The sequence below is a fragment of the Rhinopithecus roxellana genome, chromosome 20 (genome assembly GCF_007565055.1).
Source record: "Rhinopithecus roxellana isolate Shanxi Qingling chromosome 20, ASM756505v1, whole genome shotgun sequence".
NCBI lineage: Eukaryota > Metazoa > Chordata > Mammalia > Primates > Cercopithecidae > Rhinopithecus > Rhinopithecus roxellana.
In genome coordinates, this window is record NC_044568.1 from 64,607,321 (window position 1) to 64,634,504 (window position 27,184).

At 43.4% G+C, this 27,184-nt stretch overlaps 1 protein-coding gene across 1 annotated transcript in view; it reads right to left on the reverse strand.

The window, feature by feature from the left end:
- The window catches only part of HYDIN (HYDIN axonemal central pair apparatus protein), a 392,140-nt gene that overhangs the window by 139,226 nt on the left and 225,730 nt on the right, over nt 1–27,184 (reverse strand). Inside the window, 11 exon segments of the mRNA XM_030924912.1 lie at nt 680–894; nt 3,620–3,793; nt 7,905–8,078; nt 10,270–10,449; nt 13,016–13,184; nt 19,355–19,594; nt 22,175–22,324; nt 22,659–22,850; nt 23,001–23,128; nt 23,361–23,497; nt 23,966–24,099. Of these exon segments, the coding sequence (XP_030780772.1) occupies nt 680–894; nt 3,620–3,793; nt 7,905–8,078; nt 10,270–10,449; nt 13,016–13,184; nt 19,355–19,594; nt 22,175–22,324; nt 22,659–22,850; nt 23,001–23,128; nt 23,361–23,497; nt 23,966–24,099 (1,893 nt within the window).

Consider the following 27,184-nt stretch of genomic DNA (forward strand, 5'->3'; position numbering starts at 1 on the left):
ATAGACTCTCCTGACCTTGGCTTTGCCCCTCTACTACTCTTTCGTTTTTTCCCCTTCACTTTCAAACATCATAAAAGCCTACACTCACTTGATTTCACTTCTCCACCTACAACTCATTACTCACTACGCCCACTGTCTTTGGCTTCAGTAGCACCGGCCAGTTGGCTGAGACTGCTAAGTTTCTTGGCACATTGCTCAAATGCTGTGACTTCTTTCTGACTTTCCAGGACTTCCCCTGCAGCACTCCCACAACTTAGATTAATGGTTTCATCCTTAACTTCCTTTAGAATTAGGTTGAGCCATAGGAAATTGCTGTTATAGAGTTATAAAAGGATTGAATTTTGGCAATTTTCTGTGGCTCAGCCTAATTCCCTTTTCACACTTCTTTTGTAACTAATTTCACTTTATTGCAAATGTTTGCACATGTGGTTATCTCCTTCATCAGACTCTTAGTGCAGGGATTCTGCTTTCTTTATTTGCACTTCGCCAGTGCCTACAGCATAAAAGATGTTTGCTGAGCACCAGCTGGGTGAATGCCCCTTTCAGAAGGAGGGGCACAGGGACAGCGCTCAGGCTGGCCTGGTGGGAACACTGCAGGGATGAAGAGCACTGACCTGGCTGCAGGATGCTGGGGAGGAGGAAGATCCCAGCCCTCCTGCGGTAGAGCCCTGATTTGTACCTGTGGTGTTTCAGACTGGTGTGAGTGATGCTGCTTCTGCGACCCGGAGCCATGGCTGTCCGCCTTGCTTTTGGTCATGACTACGCTGCCACGAACACTCTTTCCAGGTTTAATTTCCGGGGCCACCAGAGTCATCTCTGAGGTTAACTTGCCCAAGGTCTCAGTGCTCAGTCGTCCTTGCCCTATGACGTTTTGACCCACAGCAGCCTCCTGGGCTATAAGGAGAGTGTGAACTTTTATTAAAATCACGTTAGAATCACAAAAAATGACAGTGGGGATGGCACCCTGAAGTCCGTTCTGTCCAATAGACGTATAATGTGACACGTATGTAATTTAAACATTTCTAGTAGCCACATTAAAAAGGTAAAAATTAATTTTAGGGACATATTTTAACCCAATATACTCAACATGTAATGTATAAAAATTGCTCATGTGTTATTTCCAAGTCTTTTCTTTATATCACATCTTCAGGGTTCCCGTGGGAGCTGTACATTCACCGCATACCTCTGTTTGGACCAACCCGGTTTACGGGCTCAGCAGCCCCCAGGGCCAGTGGCTACTGTATGGCACAGGCAGGTTGACTGCCACCACTTCATTCCGGCCTACCGACTCCACAGTGGCAGCAGATGCAGGGGAGATGTGAGGGCCTAACCCTCTATTGCAAGGGCTCTATCCAAAGACCCCAGGGACCTCCTGACTGGGAAATTCAGCCGCCCTCTACTTCGGCCTATTCTATTTGGGCTTCCAGCAGTCTCTAATTCTGTTCATTTATTGATTCAATGAATCCTTTATGAATCTTTATTATGTGTCAACTATTTACATGTCCCACTTTATTATGTGTCAACTGAAACATATTCCAGATGCTGGGACTACAGTGGGGAAAACTAACACAAGCCCCTGCCTCCAGAGCATACAAGGGGTCAGGGGCGGACAATGAAGGAGGTAGATCAATATTAGGTTAGCTAGACAAGTGCGCTGTAAGATCAGGCCAGCAGGAAGGCTCCCCGTCCAGCAGGGCTCTGAAGGATGTGAAACTTCTCCTCTCTCCTCCCTTTCCTAAGGCTCCGGGGCCCTTTCCTTGACTTCCCTGACGGTCCCTGTGACCCTGGCTCTGCTGTCTCTGCCTTCCCAGCTTCCCCATGACCTCTCCTGAAATGTAGGTGTTCTCCATGGTCCTAACCCGCCTTATCCATTCCTCCTGGCTCATTCTGCGCTTTTCTGGCTGCTTCATCTACCCCAGTGGTTTCACGGAGAAAGACTCTCCCAGCTCTGTCTCTAGCTTGATGTTACTTTCTCAGACCAGGAGCTCAAATTTACCCTTAGGCACAGGACATAAACATGGCTCCACAGATCACTATGACATGTAGATTATTTCACAGAAAAGGAAATAAAAAATTTAAGAGAATCAGCATTAGGGCATAGCCAGAGGTTCTCACTAAAGAGCTATTTCTCTTCCATTTTCCTAAGTGTCCCATGTAGAGGTATTGAGGGGAGGGGACAATCCTGAAAGTCCCAGCCAGTTTTATCAACTAGCAGGCTGGAAGCTTTTCTGGGATTACATCATGCCATGGGTACTGACATATGAATGCTTCCGCTCTGAGCAGGCACTCTGCTTGGAGTTTAGTATATTTTCCCATCGAGCAGCTGCTCGCCTGCTCCGAAGGTCCTCAGATAACCTGATGGAGCCAGAATTCTCAACTTTTTGTAGGAAGGCCACATGAGGCCTCCCCGCTATGGGACTCCAAAACTCAATTCAGGCCAGGCACAGTGGCTGAATCCTGTAACCCCAGCACTTTGGGAGGACTGCTTGAGGCCAGGAGTTTGAGACCAGCCTGGACAACATAGTGAGACCCTAAAAATTAGCCAGGCATAGTAGTGCATGCCTGTAATCCCAGTTACTCTGGAGGCTAATGTGGGAGGATCGCTTGAGCCCAGGAGGTTGCAGTGAGCTATGATGGCGCCACTGTACTCCAGCTTGGGTGACAGAGAGATACCGTATCTCAAAAAAAAAAAAAAAAAAAAAAAAAGATAGAAAGGAAGAAAACAACCCCCCTCCCCCAAACCCAACCCAATTTATTTTCTTCTCCAGCAAACTTTCTCTTCCTCCTGTGTTCCCTATCTAGGTAAATGACATCACTCTCTTCTGGTTTCTGTGACTAGGAATCTGGGTGTGGCCATCTTAAATCCTTCTTACTCCTTCAATTCTCTACCACGCAGGTGGCTGTCAGGTTGGCCGGCCCAGGCCCATTTGTCTGCAGCTTCACTATCGTTTCCTTTACATGATAGTCAAGGGCTACCTTCCTATAGTGATTTTCTGACCATTTCTCCATAGTGTGAAAACTGTCCCAATGGCTCTTTTCCTTGAACATAAAACTTAAATTCCTAATCTAAGTTGGCATTCAAGGTCAACAATGATTGGCCTCAACCTGCTTTCCCACCCCTAATTTATGATCAGCTTCCCTGCTTTTTCGGTCTGGGATGTCCTTGTCCCCATCTTTGCCTACTAACATTCTCTTGCTTCTTCAAACCCGTTTCCTTGAAAACTTCCCAAATCACCCTTGTTGGAACCCATTCATCCCAAACTCGCTCTTTCACAGAAGCTGATATTTCTGTTGCAAAATTATTTTCCTTTGCTCTGAGTGACCCCAAGTCTGCTTCTCCCCCCCCCACCCTAGGTGTCAGACTTCCAAAGGTGTGGGCTGTGTCTTATTCATTGTCCTGGTCCCTACAGCGGCAAGAGCACGCTGGCAGTGGGCAGGGCAGGAGACCCGGGCATGCTTCGTGAAGAGAATTCTCTGGGCTATGAAGTCGGCAGCATGCTGTAGGGCAAACTTCAACCAGGCTGTGGGAGGAGAGCTCAGTGGGGCACAGAGAAGATGGGTGTTGCCAGTGAGGGTGCTGGTGACTTGGCCACAAAAAGCCGGGAGAATGGGTTCTTACCAGCCTCCTCTCCTTCCTTCATGGACTGCTCTATGGCAGCCCTGATGCAGAGCTCACGGGCCCGGATCCCTGGGACATTGTTGCTGTCAGATACAGCTTCCAGCACAATGGAGTCGATGCTCAGGCAGGCCGCGTTGTAGTACTTGGCCATGCTGATGGCGGTGGCTGACTTTCCTATCAAAAAGACGAGGGGGTTGAATTTAATGGTGCTCATTTGCTCAGTGTCCCACACAGAAAAGGTCTCAAGAACAGAGGTCCCTGCAAAGTGATCTCTCTGAGTGCTCTGCCTCCTTCCCATGTGGCTGGAGGTGTCAGCAGCAAAGAGAAGGAAGACCTCAGCCTGGAGTCAGGGCCGTGGGTCTGATTCTAACCCTGCCACCGATGTGTGCGTGCTGTGGCAATCTGCATCCTCACTGGGTTTTTCCTCAGTTTAAAAAACAGATTCTTTTTTTCTTTTTTTTGAGATGAAGTCTCACTCTGTCACCCAGGCTGGAGTGCAGTGGGGAGATCTATGCTCACTGCAACCTCCACCTCCCGGGTTCATACGATTCTCCTTCCTCAGCCTCTCGAATAGCTGGGATTACAGGTGCCCACCACCATATCTGGCTAATGTTTTGTATTTTTAGTAGAGATGGGGTTTCACCATGTTGGCCAGGCTGGTCTTGAACTCCTAACCTCAAGTGATCCACACGCCTTGGCCTCCCAAAGTGCTAGGATTACAGGTGTGAGCTACTGCACCCGGTCTGTTTAAGAACCAGGTTCTATCAGATGATCTTTAAAATACTTTGTAGTTCTTCCTGTCTCTGATTCTAACAGGAAGCCTTTTTTATTTTAAAGAATAACTTGTGTTGATTTCTTTTCTCATTTCAAGGTACTTTCATTCAAAAAAAAAAAAAAAGAGCTGACAATTCAGATATAACAGACAAGAGAAAAGAAAAAAAAAATCCATCATCCACTCATTCAGGGATAGTACAGTTCGCCTATGGTGGCTAAGTACACACGTAACTGTATTTCTTATAAAAAAAGAAATAGGTTATGTGGTAGGCTGAATAAGGGCTCCCCCAAAGATTTCCACATCCTAATTCCTGGAACCTGCAAATATGCTACCTTCTAGGGTAAAAGAGACTTTGCAGATGTGATTAATCTACAGATCTTGACATGGGGGATTAGCCTGGATTATCCGACTGGGCACAATGTAATCACATGCGTCCCCATGAGAGGAGAACAAGAGGGTTGGAGTCAGAGCAGGTCAATCGACCATGGAAGCAGCAGGAGAGACTGGGAGATGCTATGCTGATGGCTGGGAAGGAGGAGGAAGGGGCCAGGAACCAAGGGATGCAGGCAACATTTCTAGAAGCTAGAATAGACAAGGAAACGGATTGTACCCCAGATCCTCCAAGAAGGAACACAGCCCTGCTCACCCATTTTAGACTTCTGTCCTCCGGACCTATGAGAGTATAAATTTGCATTATGTGAAGCCATGAAGTTTGTGGTCACTTGCTATATTAGCAATGGGACACTAATACAAACTACACACCACGAGTATGGCACCCTTTCTCATGTAAAATGATATACCATGAACAACTTCCTATTCATTCAATACACCTGTATGACACTGTTTTTACTGTGGTAAAATATACATAAGAGCTATCACTTAAATCATTTCTAAGTATATGGTTTAGTGGTTCTAAGTACATTCACATTGCTGTGCCCCCATCACCTCCATCCACCTCCAGAACGCTGTCATCTTCCTGAACTGAAACTCTGTACCCATTAAACTGTAACTCCCCAATACGCACCACTCTCCCAGCCCCTTGGAAACCATCATTCTGTTTTTCTTTCTGTCTCTACGAATTTGACTAACCTGGGTACCTCATCTAAGTGGAGTCATACAGTGTTTATCCTTTTGTGACTGTCCTATTTCACCTTGCATAAGGTCCTCAAGGTTCTTCCGTGTTGTAGCACATGTCAGAATTTCCTTCCTTTTTTTTTTTTTGAGATGGAGTCTTGCCCTGTAGCCCAGGCTGGAGTGCAATGGCATGATCTCGGCTTACTGCAACCTCCGCCTCCTGGATTCAAATGATTATCCTGCCTCAGTCTCCTGAGTAGCTGGGATTACAGGCACCTGCCACCACACCCGGCTAATTTTTGTATTTTTAGTAGAGACGGGGTTTCACCATGGGGGCCAGGCTGGTCTCGAACTCCTGACTTCATGATCCACCCACCTGGACCTCCTAAAGTGCTGGGATTACAGGCGTGGGCCACCACGCCCTGTCCATTTCCTTCCTTTTTAAGGCTGAATAGCATCACATTGTACCATATTGTTTTTTCCATTCAGCCACTGATGGTCATTTGGATTGTTTCCACCTTTTGGCTATTGTGACTAATGCTGCTATGAATATGGGTGTACAAGATGCTGTTTTTAATGGCAATAAAATTCACTATATAGATGTACTGTGGCCTGATTAACCAGTCCCCATACCGAATGTTACAGTTGGTCCCGAGTTTCTATTACAGCATACAGTGCTGCAGTGAACATTCAAGCAGTTCATCTTGTCCACATCATTAATTATTTTTCCTAAGAAATTTTTAGAAGGAACATTGCCAGGTCAGAGTCTGCACATATATTTCTTTCTCTTTTTAAATAATTTAATGTCTTGGATTTTTTTCTCTAATATTTTAATATTTTTAAATTATGGAAAGAATACAATTCAAACAATTCAGAGATGTATACATTCCAAATGAGGTGTCTTCCCTCTCCTTCTTAATCCCCTCTCTGAGGTCAGCAATTTAACAGTTTGGGGATAATCCTTAAGTATATGGATTATAAACAAAAGAGTCTCTTATTGCCTTCAAAAGTTATATGTGCTAACTTCACCATAAACAAAAGGGGCAAAATAACTTATACTGATCAGTCTGATTTTGACATAGACTGTTAAGCTGTTCTTCATGAAGATTCTGTGAAAGCTGTAAGGTTCCATAAAAATGCCAGGCTTGTTATTACTGTAGTTCACACTCTAATAGGCTTTTCACCTGCAGATGGAAAGTGACTGAGCCTCCACTGGACAGGGCTGGTGGCTCTTTCCAGGTCAGTGCATTTTTAGTGTTAACTCTCCAGTTGTCTGCAGTTTCTGCGGGTCCATCAACCATCCTTCTGTCATTCCTTTTAGTGCAACCGAAAATGGCCTGAGCCTCTGCAGGTGTGTGTGTGTGTATGCGGGGTCTTCAAAACATTTCCAGTTATGTTCTTACTTGACTTGTTTGATTTCTGCCTGTTGCCCACAGATCTGGCCTTCTACTTTTTAGGTCCTGGTTTACAACTTCTCAAGGAAAGGTTCTTCAAAGGAAGGGGTAATGAATTGTGACATTTTAAGATTCCTGGGCCTCTCAGTGATTAGAACATCAAAAATGCTCCATAAATGTTGTCTGTATGAGTGATAGTAATTGGGTCAGAACAAGATTTCACGGCCCTTCGTCAAGTAAGCTGAAGCTGATAGAGGTGGCAGGGCATCCTCCCAACATCCCTCTACTCTGCCGCTTTCTAACTGGGTGACCTTGGGCAGACGTCCTTGAATTTCTCTGAACCTTAGCTGCCTATAAGGTAGGGGAAGTCAAATTCTCTTTTCTGAGTGGTTCTGAAGTTTGAATAGACAAATGGATGGGAAGGAGCTCTGTAAACTGCAAATTACTATACAAATAAGATTTTTTTTTCCATTGTAGGTGATTTTGCTCCTTTGGGTTGATGGTGAAGTTAGCATATGTAATTTTGGAGATAATAAAGGATTCTTTAACAAGAATCCTTTGTTTATCAAGGGCTCACCCCTTGACTGGTTTATGGTTAGGAAAATATTTATTGAGAATATTTACCATGTGATGGAAGCTTCTTTTCAATGAGGATTCACACTGCAGATATTGTTATAATTGTGAATGCTAATAGTCATCATAGTAATAAAAATGGTAACATCAGCAGCTTTTTGAGTATTTACTATGTGCCAAGTATTGAGATAAGCATTTTATATAAATGTTCTCATCACATTCTCATGACTACCCTATAAAATAGATAGTGTTAATACCACTTTACGGACAGGGAAACTGAGCACAGACAACTTAATTTTCCCAAAGGTACACAGATATAAACGTGTAATCGCTACCCTATGCTGCTCCTCAAATAAAGTCATTAGTATTTGCCATGACCACACAGCTGATGTTGCCACTCTGGAAGCCGCAGAGTTTACAGAGAAGACATGACTGCTGGTCTTAACCTCCCCTCAGAATTGGTGCATACCTGATAAGGGTGTCCCATGAATGATAATGGCGATGCCTTTCCGGTTCTTGGCCAGGCGGCCTTCTGCAGAAATGTCAATGCCCAGGTGGCGAGCGATTGCTTTGCTCACTGGGTTGTTTTCTACCTCTCCAACTTCCTCCATGGAGTGGCTGTCAATGCTCTGAAGCTTGTCAGCTGCAAATTTAAAATATATGCTGTGTGCACACATGGCATGGATGCTACACAGCCAGAATTTACATGGGTACTGATGGAAATGGGAATGGATATTTCTTTTTAAGTGCTGTTTTTTTTTTTTTTTTTTTTTTTTTAATGGCAAACATTGCAGCAGTCCCCACTTGTAGTATATGAGAAGGCCCTTTTGGGCTAATAATTTGTTTATAGCTACTAACATTTATAGCTAATAATTTGTTTAGAGCTTCTAAAATAAAAAAAAACAGATTTTTTGACTCTACTTTTATTTTGGGGAATCTCTCTTGCTGAAAAGTAGAAAGGACATTTGTGTGGAGAGCAGGATGGCTTACAGTGGCAAAATACTAGAAATGAGTGAAATCTGCAGCATTAAGGGAAATGGCTGAATAAATGATAGCAAATTCCTATTATAGAACCAATACACAGCAGCTATTAAAATGATGACTTCGGTATCAGAGACTAGTCAACTATAGCCCACAGGCCAAATCTGTCCTGCTGCTCGTTTTCGTAAATAAAGTCGTATAGGAAAACAGCCACATCCTTTGATTACATCTTGTCTTTGTCATCATCGCCACCCTCCAAAGGCAGGGTTGAGTAGTTTCAGCAGAGACTGTATGGCCTTCAAAGCCCAAAATATTTACTATCTGGCCTTTTATGGGAAAAGTTTGCCAAACCTTGATTTATCAAATGCATTGGCCTAGAGGAACGTCTAGAAAAAAGCAAGTTGCAGGATCCTATGTGTATGAATAGTTTGTAGAGTAGTGTGCAGCCAGATACATAGTCATCACACATATATTCAGTGTTTTAATAACAAAACTAGGATGACACTCTGAATTTTGTTCTGTAACTTGCTTTTCACATAATACATCTTGGACATCTTTCCATTTACTTGAATACAGGTCTAGCTCATTCTTTTTTTTTTTTGAGATGGCATCTTGCTCTGTTGCCAGGCTGGAGTACAATGGCACCATCTCAGCTCACTGCAATCTCCGCCTCCCGGGTTCAAGTGATTCTCCTGCCTCAGCCTCCCAAGTAGGTGGGACTACAGGAGTATGCCACCACGCCTAGCTAATTTTTTGTATTTTTAGTAGAGACGGGGTTTCATTGTATTAGCCAGGATGATCTTGAACTCCTGACCTTGTGATCCGCCTGCCTCAGCCTCCTCCTAAAGTGCTGGGATTACAGGCGTGAGCCCCCTCGCCCGGCATAGCTCACTCTTTTTAAACAGCTGCTAAATAACTCCCACTGTATGGCTTTGTTACAATTTCACTAGTTCCCTACTGATGGGCATTTAGATGGTTTTCATGTTTTTTCATCCTAAGCATTGTGGTATGCTTTATTCTCTGTGGGATGTCCAGGGTCAGCCCTGGAAGAGCCCAGCCATGGGGAGCAGAGTCAGGGTGTATGAGGTGGGGAAGGCTGCTGAGAGAGACCAGGAGCCACTTGGGGGCCCGTCATTATAGCCAGGGTGGATTAATTATGAGGCATGGAGCCAGGAATTTCTGTCTTTAATCTCAGTTTTGCCATTACATGCTCCTGATTTAATTTACTCACCTGTTTGATGAGGGCTATGAATGACGACTTAACTCCCTAAAGATCTCCTGAGCCTCGCCCATGATTCCTATTCTGGGGGTGGGCACAGGACAAGGTTGCTTATGCCTTGTCATGGTTTACAATGACCAGCAAACGGCCCCCATGAACCTAGTTTCACTGAATCTAATTTTCTAAATATGGTTCCAACATCTTGTAAAACTTGGGGAAAATAAATGCCAGAAAATGGGCCCATAATGCCGGGAGGTCAAGAGAAGAGCTCTCTAATGGTCCAACTAGGGGGGACACTGGGGAGAATGTCCCCCATCCCCATTATGTTTCTCTAAACACCTCCCAGTCTGCCGGAATCTTAGCATGAAAGATTCAGGCCTTCATTTAGTCTACTTGAAACACAAATTACTGTGACAAGAATGTATTGTATGCTAAGCTCATCAGCCAACTCTCAAGCTTGTATCCTAGTGTGAGCAGCAGATCAGAGCTTCTCCAGAGGGCAGCTGTGGTGGGCAGGGCAAGATGGGCTAGGAGCCATACTAGGAGGCTTGGAGGAAGTGAAAAGGTACTGAATATTGTCTTCCTACTTCTGCTTGGAGAGAGCTAGTATCAAAACATTAAAATGCTCGGTTACTTTGGAACATGATTTTTTCCAGGCTTTCCTCATCCTCCTCTTCCTCTAGATAGGTTTTGGACTCAACCAACAGGGCGTGCCACTCTTCCAGGTTGGATGTGACAGAGATCCCTCGGCTCAGCGATGTCCTCTTCGTGCTGTTAGAGGTTCCTTGATCTGATGAGGTCATATCTTCCTCTTCTGCCAAGGAGCAAAGGATGAAAACACCAGGGGAAGAGTTAGGAGGGGGACAAGGGAGATGGGGGCAGAAAAGGAAAAAAAAGATGAAGAGGAGATTCACCATACGGGTTCCCATCACCCTGGACCATTCAACCCAAATAAACAAGAACTGCAGTCAGTTGGCTATTCCTCAGTCTCTCTGTGTACAGTGTTTCTACATTTTGACATTTGTTTAGGAACTAAAATCATACATTTGCTTAGAAAATGTGGAAAACTCAGAGGAGTCAAAAATGATGGAATTCAGCTACAAAAAGAGGTGGAGATAGACAAAGAAATGGTGACAGAGAAATTGTACTAAATTTTATCATACCAGCACAGGAGAGTTGCAGCCTCTCAGACTTTTAATTTTTAATTGTTTGAAACTAAGCTTGAGGTTTTATTGTACATACTGATGTGTAGCCTGCTTTCCTCTTTAATTTATCATGACCATTTCCTGTGTCATCATTAGGGACAGCTATCCTTTCATTGGCCCAACACCTTCCTCATTGATTGCCCCTTGTTCTATAGCATTTCAGGGGTGCAATGGGCTGTGATTGTATGAGGTGACCCCCCTACTACAGGGCAAGACATTCTCTTTGTCACACAAGGTAGAAATTGAGCCTGAGGGGTTGCAGCTCTCTTGTGAATGGTGGCCGTGTGACTTGGGGCTGCGGGCCTTCCCTGGAAGGAAGGGAGGCAGAGAAAGACGATCTATAGCGTGAGAGCAGAGCGAGTAGAGACAGGCACTGGTGAGCAGGGCGTGCGCCTTTCTGGGTTCCCTCTGCACCCACTGATCCTGGCTTAGACTGCCTTCCATTGGGCCAAATAGATAAGTGAGCCCACAGTCATGGTGTCTGAGGAGAAGGGGAGCACCAAGGCCTTCTCTGCCTTTGGGAGGTCCTTTGTACGTTGCAGCCCTTGCTGCCCCTGCCTTGGGCTGCTGTGCAGTCTCTCTGATGGTGTGTCTCTCCTCGCACTCTCTTCATGACTGTGAGTTCTCAAAGGCAGGGATTCATTGCATTTTTTATTATTTTTTTTCCCAGCACTTTTTTCACTATTTTTTTTCCCCACCACTTCAGTTCAGTGCTTGCAACACAGTGGGTCCTTGTGATGGGCTTAATCGTGTCCCTTCCCAATTCAGATGTGGAAGTCCTAACCCCCGAGTATCTCAGAATGTGACCGATTTGGAGATAGGGCCTTTAAAAAGGTAATTAAGGTAGGATGTGGTCACATGGGTGGGCCCTAATCCAGTAGGACTGGTGTCCTTATGGGGAGAGGAGATTAGGACACAGACACACACAGAAGTAAGACCAGGCGAAGACACAGGGACAAGACAGCCAACTGCAAGAAGGGATTCAGAAGAAAGCAACCTTGCTGACACTCAGCCTCGGACTTCTAGCCTTCAGATGTGGGAGAAAAGAAAATTCTGTTGGTTAGGCCACCCAGTCTGTGGCATTTGCAATGGCAGCCCTAGCAAACTCAAGGAACATGACTAGGAGATAGGGTGGGTGGCAGCTGCCTTCTCTCATCTTCTCCTTTTAAGCCAAACTAGTGGTCTCTGACTAGCTTCTATTTCCTGGACAATGAGACAGGTCTAATGGCACGAAAAATTACTCCATTCAATCCATTAATGCATTCACTCACACAGCACCCATTTCTTGGGCACTATTGGGTCAACTGCTGTTCCATGCACTGGTTTTACACGTGGGGAATATTTGATCAATGCCTTTACAGGGACTTCTTGGCTAATGGTGGAGGGAGCGTGAAGAAAATAATTACATGTATGACTGTTACACAGATGAAAGCAAGTAAGAACAACGTAGGTACCTTTCCAGGATGAGGTTACAGAGAAGCAGGAAAGAGAAGACGCAGCCTCATAAGTCACACAGTCCCACAAGTCAGTGAGGAACCTTTATGGGCAAGCACACAAGAGCCCCTGGGCAGATGATGGGATAACTCAGGGGTGGTGGGCCAGAAAGGGCACCATTCTGAGAGCACAGGACAGCTCTGTGATTGGAGTTTGGCCTGAGGACTATGGAGGGGTTGGTCTTTTGCTTGAGGGAATGCCCACCCCCTGCTTTTAGGGCACCAATTTCTACCTTTCTACATTACTTTGCCTCACCTAGGTCTACCCAAAGGAGGCAGTGGTTACCATCATGGACTCTGGAGTCGGACAGCCCTGGGCTGGAATCCTGATTCTGCCACTTAAAACTGTGGACCTGGCCTCTCTGTGCTTCAGTTTCTCATCGGTACATGCAAAGCCCTCAATGTGGCATCCAGCAAGTGTTATTCCATCTGTATTAGCAGTTTTTAGGTTGTACTACCCAAATTGGGCCCTAGTGACAGCAGAATGTGTTCCAGCCTATGCATCCATAAAATGGGGATAACACAACCCATTTTGTAAGGGTTAGAAATAAAATACACAAGGCAGACAGCACCTGCCCGGCACCTGGCAGGTACTCAGAAATGGGTTGGTCCCATGGCAGGGGTAGTTCAGGGGTGCGAAGGCAACGGTTAGTGCCAGGGGTTCTCCATGTTGAGTTCTCACCATTCTCCTGTGCCAGATTCTCCAGATATTTCACCCTCATCTGCTCCTCTTTTGACTTCTTCATCTCCTTAAAGTACTCGTACAGTTCTGGGGGCAGCTTCTCTCCAGGGTTGCGGGGAGGCAGCAGCAGGGTGTTGTAGGAATCATAGCCCTTCAGCTTCCGCAAGATCTGCTCGAGGGGAGAACGGGAACCCTGTTGGTCTCACTAGGAATCTCCCTGCAGGTCACTGATTTTGTAAAACTTCTGCTCCTGCCTGAGGCTGAGACTTATACAAATACTTTCTGGATTTCAAAGAGTGGGGCCCTTTGGAGAGGTCTCAGAAGTAGGGCTGAGCTCTGAGCCTGTGGGGATACATGGATCTTTATTTTGCTCCATTTCAGCCTAGGCATTTCACATGTGGAAATAAATTTTCTTCTTGTTTTAAGAATAATATATACTCTTTTCCTTTTTTTTCCCCATGACAAAAGTTCAGAACTCCATTATCTACCTTGAGTGACACATTAATTCTTAAACAATATTGTGGTTAGCAATTTTACACTAAGTAAGGGTATGGTCTCATACATAGAGGATCCAAGGAAAAAAAGAGGTAAAATAGTAGTAAGTATGTGCACGTGTGCACATGTGTTCACGTGAATGTGTACTAGGGCTGCCAGATGAAATACAAGATGCCTAGTTAAATTTGAGTTTCAGATAAACAATGAACAACTTTTATTTATTTATTTATTTATTTATTTATTTATTTATTTATTTATTTTTGGAGACAGAGTCTCACTCTGTCGCCCAGGCTGGAGTGCAGTGGCCCGATCTCGGCTCACTGCAAGCTCTGCCTCCCGGGTTCACACCATTCTCCTGCCTCAGCCTCCTGAGTAGCTGGGACTACAGGTGCCCGCCACCACGCCCGGCTAGTTTCTTTTTGTATTTTTAGTAGAGACGGGGGAATAACTTTTTAGTATAAATATGTCCTGTGTAATATTTGAGACATACTAAAAAAATTTGTTATTTATCTGAAATTCAAATTTAACTAGACAGCCTGTATTTTTTCTCCTAAATCTGGCAATACTAGTGTGTATGTGTATTTATAAGACACAATAAAATTAAGTTTTAAAAAGCATTTACTTCTTCTACAACCTGATTTATTGGTAGCAAAAATCTGTTTTGTTAGATAATCCTTCTTCAGGATCCCCATTTTTAGTTATTTGAACACCACTGCCAATAAGTTCGATGTAAATATTTGAACACCACTGCTAATAAGCTCCATGTAAAATAAGATCCATGTAAATTCTAAAATTTACATGGAAGGGCAAAATTAAAGTATTAATGAAAAGGAATAAAAGATGGGTATTGCCCTACCAGATGACAAGCCTTATCAGGAAGCTGTAGTAATAGACAAAGTGGCAATGATGCTGGGACAGACACACTGACCAATGAAATAGAAGAGAAAGCTCAGAATTGACCCATTATTTATGGAACTGTGATAAAGGATACAGGTAGCATAGAGAATCAGTGGGCAAAGGAGGCAATATGCCAAAGACTGGCTGATGCAGGGCACAAAGGCCTGGCAAACAAGCAGCAACTGGGGCAACTCCAAAGGGCCAACCCAGCTCCGGAGCTTCCTGTGCAATTAGCTGAAGTCTCTGTTGCCATTTCATCACAGTTCATCTCGCTCTGCCCAACTCTGCTGTCCTATTCCTCACAGGTGTTCCTGAGACTGCCCCCAGGAAACCTCCCACATGCAAATCTCAAGTCTTAGATTGTGCTTTCCACGGAGCCTGACTCTCAACAGAAGGTGCTGTGCCCCCAGAAGCCACTAAGGATCTTATAAGAATCTGCCCCATAGGGGCAGGTTCCCATTCTGAGAAAAACTTCTGGGAGCAGACTGCAAACTAAGCGGGCTATCAACATTGGAAGCAAAGAAGACAGAAGATTCAAAGGTTGAGTCGGGGAGGGTCCAGAGGAAGCAGAATCCCCCCTCACCTAAGCCACCTTCAAATTCCTGACCCACAGAAAGCACAAGATGACAAACGTTTACTGTGTTAAGTTGGTAAGTTTGGGGCTAATTTATTATGCAGCAAATGATAACAAATACAGCGTTGGGCTTCATGGACAGCAATACCTTATGAGGAAACAATGGAGCATCACATTTAAAATAGTCAAGTCAAGAAAATGTAAGCCAAGAATATTGTATCTGATCTTCAAAAGTCACAGATAAATTGTTATGAATGTTTGAATACTCAGAGAATATCATTCCCATGATCCCTACCTGAGAAATCCACCAGAGAATGAACTGTAGATAATCCAGAAGTGATTGGAGAAGCTTCATTGTAAGGATTGGTGTTGGGCATTCAATATGCCTTAGTGTAAAACTAAGACTCCACGATGGAAATTAAGTCCTGACACCTTAATACTATAAGCTCTGACAATATAGATAAAATACAAGTAGCAAATATGGGGGAAGGGTACATGAGATGACTACTCAGCTGGTATTAACTGGAAATAAAGTCATTTTAAATTAGAGGATGGAAAGGGGAGAGGGAAAAAGAGATTACTAGCTAATTTTAATATTGCTCATAGGAGGGAATTAAGAGGCTGTTTCAAAGAGTAGGACACTAAGGTTATTAGACAAAGGTGTAGCTCAAGGTAGGGCAGCAGGGTGGGGAGCATGAGATGCGGATCTGGGGGAACTGCTGGAACACAGCACAGAGGCCTCACCATGCTTATGGATAATAGGACTCGGTAGTCTTACTATTAGTAGGAATATTGATATTACTATTTTGAAGCTATTTATTAATTATTTTATTTTATTTTATTTTGAGACAGGGTCTCACTCTGTCACCCAGGCTGGAGTGCAGTGGTATGATCTTGGTTTACTGCAGCCTCGACCTCCCAGGCTCAACTGGAACTCCCACCTCTGCCTCTCGAGTAGTTGGAATTATAGGCATGTGCCAGCATGTCCAGCTAAATTATTTTGTACCTTTTTTTTTTTTCGGAGACAGAGTCTTACTCTGTCACCCAGGCTGGAGTGCAGTGGCACGATCTCAGCTCACTGTAACCTCCGCCTCCCGGGTTCACGCCATTCTCCTGCCTCAGCCTCCCAAGTAGCTGGGACTAAAGGCACGTGCCACCACGCCCGGCTAATATTTTTATTTTTTATTTTTTAATTTTTTAGTAGAGACGGGGTTTCACCGTGTTAGCCAGGATGGTCTCGATCTCCTGACCTCGTGATTCACCCGCCTCGGCCTCCCAAAGTATTTTGTATTTTTTTTGTAGAGATAGGGTTTTCTATGTTGCCCAGGCTGGGCTCAAACTCCTGAGCTCAAGCAGTCCTTCTGCCTTGGCCTTCCAAAATGCTAGGATTATGTGTGTACAACTGTGCCTGGCTAAATGTATATTTTATAAGATAAATTGATAAGTAAGTTTATATCCATGATTTTCAAGAGAAAGCAGAAACAAATATATCATCAAAGAATTTAGATAAAATCCTATAATCTTAAATTGGGATTTGAAACACCATATGTGTTATGATTTTTTTCCCCTCTTAAAAATCACATTTCCTAGTTCTATTTACTAAAAAGACCTAGAAAGTCACAATCCAGTGGTCCAGACTGTGATCTCTAAATGCCATTTCATACTAAAAGGAACAAGGGCTCCTTGGAAAAATGATTGGCTCCAGATCTGGGCAGGAAATGAACCTGTCAAGTCTGGGACATCTTAGGAGTGTCCTCCCTGCCAGTGGGTAACAAGACCTCCCCTCCCCTCTAAAACTGTTAGTAAAGCCCATGTAGGGAGCCTGGACTTCCACGTCCATTTGATGGTAAAGAAATGCCCCTCTTCCCCTCTGCTGGGGTGGTGTCAGATGAGGTCTAGTGGAGAGTCAGAACTTTTGTCATTACCCAGTGGTCCTGGATAATATGGCTACCCCTCTACCTTTCCATGCAGAGTCTGTGGAGGCTGTGTGGAGAGTAGCAACAAGGCACTCCTGCCTCTCCCAGCCAGGAAGGTATCAATGGAGGCCTTGCAGACAGCCAGAAATACCACTCCTGCCCAGCAGTAATGAAGAGCTCCTCCTACTGTTTGTCAAAGAAGGCCAAGGAGGGAACCTAGACTATTACCTGCATCTGACAGTAAGAAGGCAGTGGCCGGGCGCGGTGGCTCAAGCCTGTAATCCCAGCACTTTGGGAGGCCGAGACGGGTGGATCACGAGGTCAGGAGATCGAGACCATCCTGGCTAACATGGTGAAACCCCGTCTCTACTAAAAATACAAAAAACTAGCGAGGTGGCGGGCGCCTGTAGTCCCAGCTACTTCGGAGGCTGAGGCAGGAGAATGGCGTAAACCCAGGAGGCGGAGCTTGCAGTGAGCTGAGGTCTGGCCACTGCACTCCAGCCAGGGCGACTGAGCAAGACTCCATCTCAAAAAAAAAAAAAAAAAAAAAAAAAAGAAAGAAGGCAGTGCTCCCTTCTCCTTGCCCAAGTTGTTTCAGAAAAGGCCAATTAAAACAAAATTTAAATAAGGTCCAGAGTCTCATAACATAATACCAAAAATGCCCAGGTTTTAACTAAAAATCCTTCATCATAGTAACAAACAGGAACATTTCAGCTTGAATGATAAAAGAAAATGAATAGATACCAACTTCAAGGTAATAGTGATATTAGTTATCTTTCAGAGATTCTAAAGTAGCCATCATTGTAATGCTTTAGTGAACAATTATGAACATACTTGAAGCAAATAAAAAAAAGAAAGTCTTAGCAAAGAAACACAAGATATAAAAAAGAACTAAATGAAAGTTTTAGAACTTAAAAATACAGTTACCAAAATAAAAGCTCACTATGTGGGCAGAATGAAATGGATGGAGAAGAGAATCAGTGAACTTGAAGATAAAATAACAGAAATTAACTTACTCTGGATAACAGATAAAATAGTCTTAAAAAAAAAAAAGAAAAGAGCCTTAAAGAACTATAAAACGGTAACAAAATATCTGAGTGTTATTTGAGCCCTGGAAGGAGAGCAGAAAGAGCATGAAGCTGAAAAAGGTACTCAAATGAATAATGCCTGAAAAATTTCCAAATTGGAAAGAAGATAAAGATCAACAGATTCAGGAAACTCAGCAAATCCCACACTGAATAAACCAAAAGAAATTTATGCCAAGACACATTATAGTCAAACTTCTGTAAACTAAGACACAGAAAAATTCCTCAAAGAACTGAGAGAGAAATGAAATCTTCCCTACAGAGGAAAAAAAATAATTCAAATAACATTGAATTTCTCATCAGACCACGGAGGCCAGAAGAAAGTGGCATATATTCCAAGGGATGAAAGAATCGTCAGCTCAGAATTTTATATCCAGTGAACAAATCTTTCAATGATGAGGGGGGAGGTCAAGGCATTCTCGAAGGAAAACTAAGAAATTTCTATCCGCAGGCATACCCTAACAGCAGAGCTAAAAGTAGCTCTCTAAACAGGAAGTTAATAATAAAAGAAGAAATCTTGGCATATCAGAAAGGAAGAAAGAACAGAAACAGAGTAAACAGAGAGACAAATATAATACATTTTCCCTTTCCTCTGGGGTCTTCAAATGTTTGTTCAGCAGTTGAAACAATAATTATAGTGCTAGCTAATATAAGAAAAATATTTAAGACAGTTATATTAAAAATCGGAAGGCTGAAGGGAGTTAAATGGACGAAAGTTTTCTAAATTACACTAGAACTGGTAAAACGTCAATACCAGTTGATTATAATGTTATGTGCAGATAACGTAATACCTATAGCAATAACTAAATGAGCTATACAAAGAGATACACCCAAAAAATACTCTGAGTAAATAAAAAAGGAATTTTAAATTACGTTGAAGTAACTGACAGGAAAGTAGGAAAAAGTAAACAGACCAAAAACAATACAACATGCGATGGTAGACTTAAGTCCTGACATAGCAATAATTACACTAAATGTAAACTGTCTAAATATATCAACTAAAGTCAGAGATTGGCAAAAGATATTTTTAAAAATGATCCAATTACATGCTGTCTACAAGTAACTCAATTTCAAATACAATGATATTGGCAAGTTGCTACGTATGGTTCTTTACTGTTTGAATTTTGACCATGAACATGCATTAGCTTTTCAATTAGCTGCTTAAAATGTCTAGGATTCTACTCAGGTCAAGGGAAGTAGCTCAGAAAAGGCTCTAAAGAAGTGATCACTAAATTGACAAGGAAGAATTCAAGGGGAAAAAGATGATAGGAAAGGCCAGGAGGATGTTATTGCATGCAGAGAAAAGAGCATGAGTACATAGCAGGGTCCAGCACGTGTAGAAAAACAGAGTTTGGCTTTGGCCTCTGCTCACCTTTTCTTCTATGAGATATTGCTGATCAAATTCTAAGGAATAAAACTCAATGGGGAAGTTGCAGGGATTCTTCACTATCACCTCGGCCTCGTCTCCAGGTGCACAAAGTAGCAGTGGCCCCAGATCCAGGACTGAAGGACTAAATTCCAGGCGTGGCTCTAGACCTTGCCCACGTGCCAGCAGGGTAAGCTTTTGAGCACTCTGGGCAATCTGAAACACCAGGGTTTGGCTGTAGAATTTCTGGAAAACATAAAAACAAAACAAGCATCTGAATTTATTTCCACTACATGTCATGTAAAACAAAACACCGCTGAGGGGAAAAAACTTATCTATTTAGATTAAGAGAGAAAACTTATAATAAAATTGCATAGGAGTAATTTACATTACTGAATTAATATAAGTACTGGGTATTTAGCATGGCAGGCATTGTACCAAGTGCTAGATATCAAATCCATTCTGGGCATCTAGCATTCCAGCACTTGTATCAAGTGCTTCATCATGTGTAGCAAGCCTTCTGAGTGTCACTGTCACATCCCTCGGATCTTCCAGTGTGCTCAGACTTCCAACTGCCACTGTCTGCGCCTCTGGGCCTACAGGTTCTCATTTCATGGACCCTGCTGCTCATGGGCAGGGGAGGGCAGGGCAGAAATGCCAGGGAAATGACACCATCTGGAATTAGTTATCAAGCAATGACTCTGGGGATTTCGGTAAAAAGACCCCAGCTCCCTTGCTCCCGAGGAGTGATGATTCTGAAGCGTGTGCTTTGCATATTTTCCCAGAGTTTGGCAGAATGCCAGAGCTGGGGCATTCAGTTCATCAGATACAATCACAACCAGATACTGGTCAATAGTGATATCATAACTACTCATATGTTTTCTCAAAATGGTACCCAAATCTACTTTCCATCCCATAGTTCCTAGTCTGATTTCACTGGGGAACCTATTAAACATGCAGATCCTCAGATTCCATCCCTAGAAACCCTGACTCTGTAGGGGCAGAGTAAGGCTGGGATTCAGTATTTTTAACCAGACGCCTAGGTTATTCTGGTATAGCTGGACTTGTGGCTTGGCTTGAGTGGAAATTAGGAAAATCACAATTTGAAGACCTCCTATGTTAGCTTGAAGGGGAAAAAGCAAATGGATGGAATATATACAGACATACACATAGATACACAATAAGATAAACTATTGGCTAAGAGGGGTTTCTATATAGTTATGGGCTTAGTACCTTATGATTCAAACTTCTATATTTTAATTGCTGCTTATGGAAATCTTTCTAAAACATTTCATTCATTTTCTTGAGCATGTTATAATGCCTAAGAATTGTTGGTCTGGATGTCATTGATTTCTTGGCACTGCTGATGTTGATGATGATGCAGATATATGGATTATATGGCCTGCAGGGCTAACCAATTCCTTGTATACAGCTAATAAATTTCTCTCTTAATTGGTGGAAACATTTTATTAACTTTGACCAATTCCAACTCAACATTCATGAAACTGCTTGAACAAATCTAGTTTTTTTTTTTTTTCTTTTTTTTTTTTTACTATATTTCCCTCATTAAGTAATGGAAAAAATCCACAATCTTGAGTAAACCCTTTTAAAATGTTAAGACTCTTTAAGAATGACAAACATATTGCTAATTTTCTTTTAAACGGACTGGGAAGATTTTGATAATGATAAAAACATAGGTTTTATTTTAGAATGAGATAGGAAGTTGTTTGTTTTTTCTCTTTCTCACTGAAGGTGCTTAAGCACTTCCTCAAAGCGATTACAAGGAAAATGGGAGTTAACCATAGCTCTTCTATAAAACACAGATCAATTTTTCTTTTAAAATAACAGAATAGAGAAAAATATATTTCCCAAGTGCCTTAGGTTTTGAATAAAAGTCTTTCCAGTGCAACCTCTTGAGATTCTCTCTGGTTCTAGGATTTTATTAATTTTACTATGTTCCTGATCAGAAGTAGCTTTGAGTTGATGATGTTCACAAAAGAAACATTTATGGGGCTCCAGGAGGCCATCTACCGGGACGTACTTCTCACGACTACTGATGATGATAGTTATTGAGAGACTTACTTACATAGAGCAGCATGCTGTGTACTTTATTCAATACTGTGCGTTTAATCTTCAAAATGACCTCAGGAGGTAGTCATTACAGGTTGACAATAAGTTATCTGAAACCCAGGGGCCAGATACTTTCAAATTCAGATTTTTTAAAATAGTAAACACAGTGTATATACCCTATGTTACCTAATACCCTCAGCAGGGTCTGGGACAGGTCCCCTGTAATCAAACACATTAATGGTTGGTGGCAATGCTTGACTCTGAAAACTAAGTGGTACAAACAAAGGTTAAATGGTCTCATGTCAATTCAGATGAGATTTTTCTGCCAAATGAGTTTTGGTCCGAAGCTTATGAAATCTCAAAACCCCCACCCCCAGTTTTGGATCTTATTGGATTTCAGAATTTCAAGAAGGGACTTTTGATATACAATATTACTATTTTTTATTTTATTTATGAGTGAACTGAGACTGAATGAGGCTAAGTAATTTCCTCAAAGACACACAGCATGTAAGTGTGCAGAGGCAGAAGGCTACTAAACTCGGCCTTCTGATAAAAATTGATATTTTAGTCTGATGATTCCAGACCACCAGGCCACACAGCTCCTATGTAAACCAGAAGTGCTTGAGATGCCATATTCAGAAATGCCAGGCACAGGTCACTCAAAGCTTCCCTTGAGACCCAAACAAGCATGGACTTTGAGTAAAGCTCAAAGAGGTCCAGAGAACCGAAATGAAGCCACGTTTCTTTAAAGCTCACCTCTTCTTTTGGCATGAATTTCACCTGCACGTTGGACTTCTCACCAGGATCCAGGACTCCAGAAATGGGCTGGATTTCGAAGATCCGTGTCTTTGGCTTTAATTCAGCACGTAGTTTCTGTCTTAAGTACTTCGGCATGTGTTTCTCCAGCTGGTTTATACATATTAGACAATTAGATCACCTTCTATGGAAAATGAGCTCATTTACCTTCCACTCACACAACCCACATTTCCTGAGTACCTCTCAGGTGTCAGGGAATGTGTAGATACCAGAGGTACAAAGATGAATAAGACATTCCACCTGACAGTATGGCCTGATAGGACCTCAAGCGCTGGGCTAAGGGCCCAGGTTTTATTCAGGAGGCAACTGTTGCCACTGAGTCTTTGAGCAGGAGGTTGAAATGATGAGCGCCAAGGCCTAGAGTTACAAATCTGGCTGAAATGGAGATGGAGAAAGGAGGACCAATGGGCCACAGCTCATTTACCTTGTCAACAGGCTTTTGGCTCTGGACAAACCATTCACAAGGCACTTGGAGATGATTGGAAAGCTGAATAGTTTCCACCAGGCACTGTCCACACTGAATTGTGGCAAAGTCCACTTTTCCATGAGAGAGAGTCATGGTTGGAATGGTCACCTTGGCTTGGACACGGATGTGAACTGTTGGCCCTCCAACCACCTGGAGAGGGTATAAACTGCAGTCATCATGTGGCATGGGGTTGGGGAAAACAAGAATCACAGGTCTGACATAATAACTGGATTATCTTAGGGCGATCACAAGCAGAGCTGGAAACCTGCAGGGCCGGGTGGGCCCAGTGGTGCCTTGTACCTTGATGGGCAGAATGACTTCTTTGCTTCCAACAGGAAGATTGGCCCCCTGTGAGTCAAATCTCACTTCAAATATTTCCGTTTCACAATGAGGCAGATTCTTTACACGATCTAGCTTGGTACTGAATCCTGGACCAAAACAAAAAATATTTCTTAGTGGGAAAGAGAAACAGCGAACAAGAGCTGCTCTAGAGAAAGCCCCCACTGGGTCAGAATGACTGCTCAAAGGATCACTGAATAGCCCAAGAATCCTTTTAGCTGATTCCAGAGGCACAAATGCTGTTCCAGGAGGACAGTACTGATGGGTTCCTTGTGAGAAATGACCAAGTGCAATAGGAAAGGGTCTCCCCAGCCTGGGTACCTGTCTCATGAAGGACACGCTTGTCTGCATGGAACGACACTGGAAAGTGACTGGTGTTGGTGATCTTGATGATGTGGGTTCGGACGTCGCCAAGGATGATGTAGCCAAAGTCCAGGATGTACTCTGGCAGCTGGACTCTGAAATGGTTAATAGACTTACTAGTCACTTTCAAACCTGGAAGGCTACTTTTCCAAAAGTGAAAGAGTCTGATTTTTTTTTTTTTTCTACCTCTTGTGCACAATTTTATTCTCCAGAGTGGAGAACAACGAATGGCTACCCAAAAGGAGACTAGAAACAATGTTAACTCTCCCAGAGATTCACATCGCTGTTTTGGCCATTATCTCAGAACACGTTCAGTGTGGGCCCTTATGGACCTGAAGCAGAGCCTGTCCATTCGACATAGCTGTATTGTTCTCACTTGAAGAGGCAGAAACCTGCCCGGCTGGCTTGATGCTAGGGGATGGCAGATAACTGAGATGAATGGATTTCATTCCGCGATGATCAGCCAGTGTTTCAGGGAGCATGCCGCACGAGGCAGCACTGCTTGCTCTGCTACACTCTGAAACAAGCACAGCACAGAAGGGCGGTCACTGGAAACCACTCACTTGGCCAGTTTGCAGCGACTCCGATGGCTGAAGCAGGTGTCATCCATAGGATCAGGGGTGGTTGTTTTCTGATGTTCTAGGACATAGCTTTGGACTATAAGTCTTTCTACCTCCATCTGGAGATGAGCACTTACCTGAAGCAAGAAAGAGGAGCAAGTCAGCAAATTCTTTAGGAACATGCATTCTCAACAGGGACAATATCACCCCCAAAGAGGCAAAAATTAGCTCTTGGAGGGTGGTGGAAAATATCTTAAATATTACAATGATTTGTGACCCCCAAAGGGCTACAGAACAGAAACAGATACACAGTATGTTTAAGGCATTAAATTTTTCCTGGGAAGGGTGTGGGAGGGTAAGCAAATCAGTATATCCATACCATGGAATACTCAGCAGTAAAAGGGAATGAATTATTATTATTATTATTTTTTGAGACGGAGACTTGCTCTGTCGCCCAGGCTGGAGCGCAGTGGCGCGATCTCCACTCACTGCAAGCTCCGCCTCCCCGGTTCACGCCATTCTCCTGCCTCAGCCTCCCAAGTAGCTGGGACTACAGGCACCAGCCACCGCGCCCGGCTAATTTTTGTATTTTTAGTAGACACGGGTTTCACCGTGTGAGCCAGGATGGTCTTGATCTCCTGACCTCGTGATCTGCCCGTCTCGGCCTCCCAAAGTGCTGGGATTACAGGCGTGAGCCACCGCGCCCCGCTGGGAGTGAATTATTGAGGTGCACAACTTGAATGGATTATAAGGGCATTATGTGGAATGAAAAAAGTGAATCTCAAAAGGTGATGTGCTGTATGATTCCATTTATATAACACTCTTGAAATAATAAAAGGCTCAAGATGGAGAACAGATGAGCGGCTGCCCGAGGTAAGGGACAGGGAGAGAGGGGTGGGTGTGGTTATAATCTAGTCACATGTAAGGCCAAAAACAAATGGAAAATGAGACTTAGTTCTCCTTGTTGAAAATAAGGGAAGAGGCTTCTCCTCCTCCCCTTTGCTTAGAGTATTTAGGTTAGAACATCTGTAATTTTAAGTTCTTTGAAATGTTATCTCTTTGAAATGTAGATAAATCTTTTAAAAAGTGAAACAAGCCTCTTGCCAGCTTTAGGAACCAGAAGTGTCTTTCTCAAGGACCTGGGAACCATCTCTTTGACCTGTAATCAACAAGGAAGATGAAGTCCCTAGTCCCAGTCTCTGGGAGACGATGGGAGCCTAGCTTCCATGGGGCCCTGCTAGAGAGATAAGTTTGTTTTTCCTTTGTCTGGGAGAGGATGGGAGCCTAGCTTCCATGGGCCCTGCTAGAAAGAGAAGTTTGTTTTTCCTTTGGATAAAGCCAATTAGTTAACACAGTTGGTCACCTCAATTACCATGTCGATTTAGGATAAACTATGTGTGACAAATGATGGTGTCAAGTCCTCTTACTTGAGACTAGCCATTATTTACTCTGAGAACATGAAATGGCTTGGATCTGGTTGGCTCTATAGGAGGGGCAGACTTCATTCTGTCTTTGCAATCTCTCAGCAGATTGCCTGCGATGTGCATTACATTCTGGTTTAATGCTTATTCAATAATAAAATTGTTTTCTTTCTCTTCTACCTTTGTGGATAGATTTTCTGGGTTGGAAGGAGATTTTGTTTTTAATTTTATTTCCCCAGGAAGCATGAGGAATCCTTGTGGTAATGGAATAGTTCTGCATCTTAATTGCAGTGGTGGGTTCACAAATCTATATGTGATAACATTGCACAGAACTGCACCACACACATACACACACGCATAGAAAAGTGGTGAAATCTGAATAAGCTCTGTGGCCTGTACAAATGTCAATTTCATGGATTTGATGTTGTACTATAGTTATACGAGATGTTATTGTTGGGAAAACCCTTTTTTTTAAATTCCCTGTAAATCTACAATTATTTCAAAATAAAAAGGTAAAAAGTACATATCAAACTATTCAAGGAGATTACATTTTATATATAACACATAAAAATATTTCATGGAGAGTATTAGGAAAAAAGGTCTAAAATGGATTTTTAGGGAGTGATAATGGAAAAGGTTGACAAATACTGTTTGCAAAGGGCTAATCCTTAGGTCTAGGGCCCAGCAGGGAAGGTTAATGTGTGCCATGGCCCAGTGAGGCACAGGAGGTGAGAGTGGAAGTGTGACAAATTGGGAGAGGAGCAGGGTCCGCTGACAGCCCTCCCAGTTGTCCGGATTCTAGAGCAACAAAGCCAACTCTGTACTTGGCTCCTGAGCCACGAGTGGTCCACCCTGCCCTACTCAAGGGGACCAGCTTGGCTCTGCACGTCCCATCATATTCACAGAAACCCCACCCCACTGCTCTCCTAGGCTTTGATAAGGTGCAGCCTGGGAAACCAGTAAGCAGGTAGAGACACACCATTGCTTCCAGTGGGCAGCCTGGGGCTGGCAGGAGAAGGCAGAGGCTAAGAGATCATCTTAGCAGCTGGGCAGGCCTGGGTTCAAATCCTAGCTCTGTGCTTGCCTTGGGACATGCACTTCACTTCTGTAAAACTAAAATTTAGATGACAGCGGCATCATTCTCCCCCCACCCTCATTGTGGGAGGATTTTACAAGACAACAGTGCAGGTTAACCGTGTGGCACAGGCTTAGTATGAGTCCAATAAGTGGTAACTGATGTTATTAATTATGATCATCCTTGGTGCTAAGGTTCACTTTTAGCATCTTGTACTTGAACCAGGCTTCTGCAAAACAAATAATCGCCAACGGGTTTTGGTGCTCCCAGTCTCTCCCATGACACCGTTCTCCCCCACATTAGAGCCGCCTCTTAACCAACCTAAGGGCTCTCTAGCCACATATATGATTCTTCCTTAGAACATATGCTGATGCACATTTGCATTTGGAAAGAAGAGCACAGGGGGATGGCAGCTGTCATGGTCAGGAATAGACTGTTAAAACAGGACTTTCAGGGGTGATGAGGGAGGACATATTGGGATTTTGCCTTCCTATCCCATCCTTTATTTATAAGCTGAGAAGCTCTCTCCTCCAGAGACCCTCACTTGGCTCCCACCCCTGTGGCACCACATGCTCCTGACTTTTCCAGAACCTTTTGGCCACCCCTCTCCCCCACTCAGATGCTGGGGTACTTTAGGGCTCCATTCTGAATCTGCCTTTTTTCCTGCTCACTAGACACACTTCCTAGGGAATCTCCCCATTTCCTGTGATTGCAATGATCATCTGA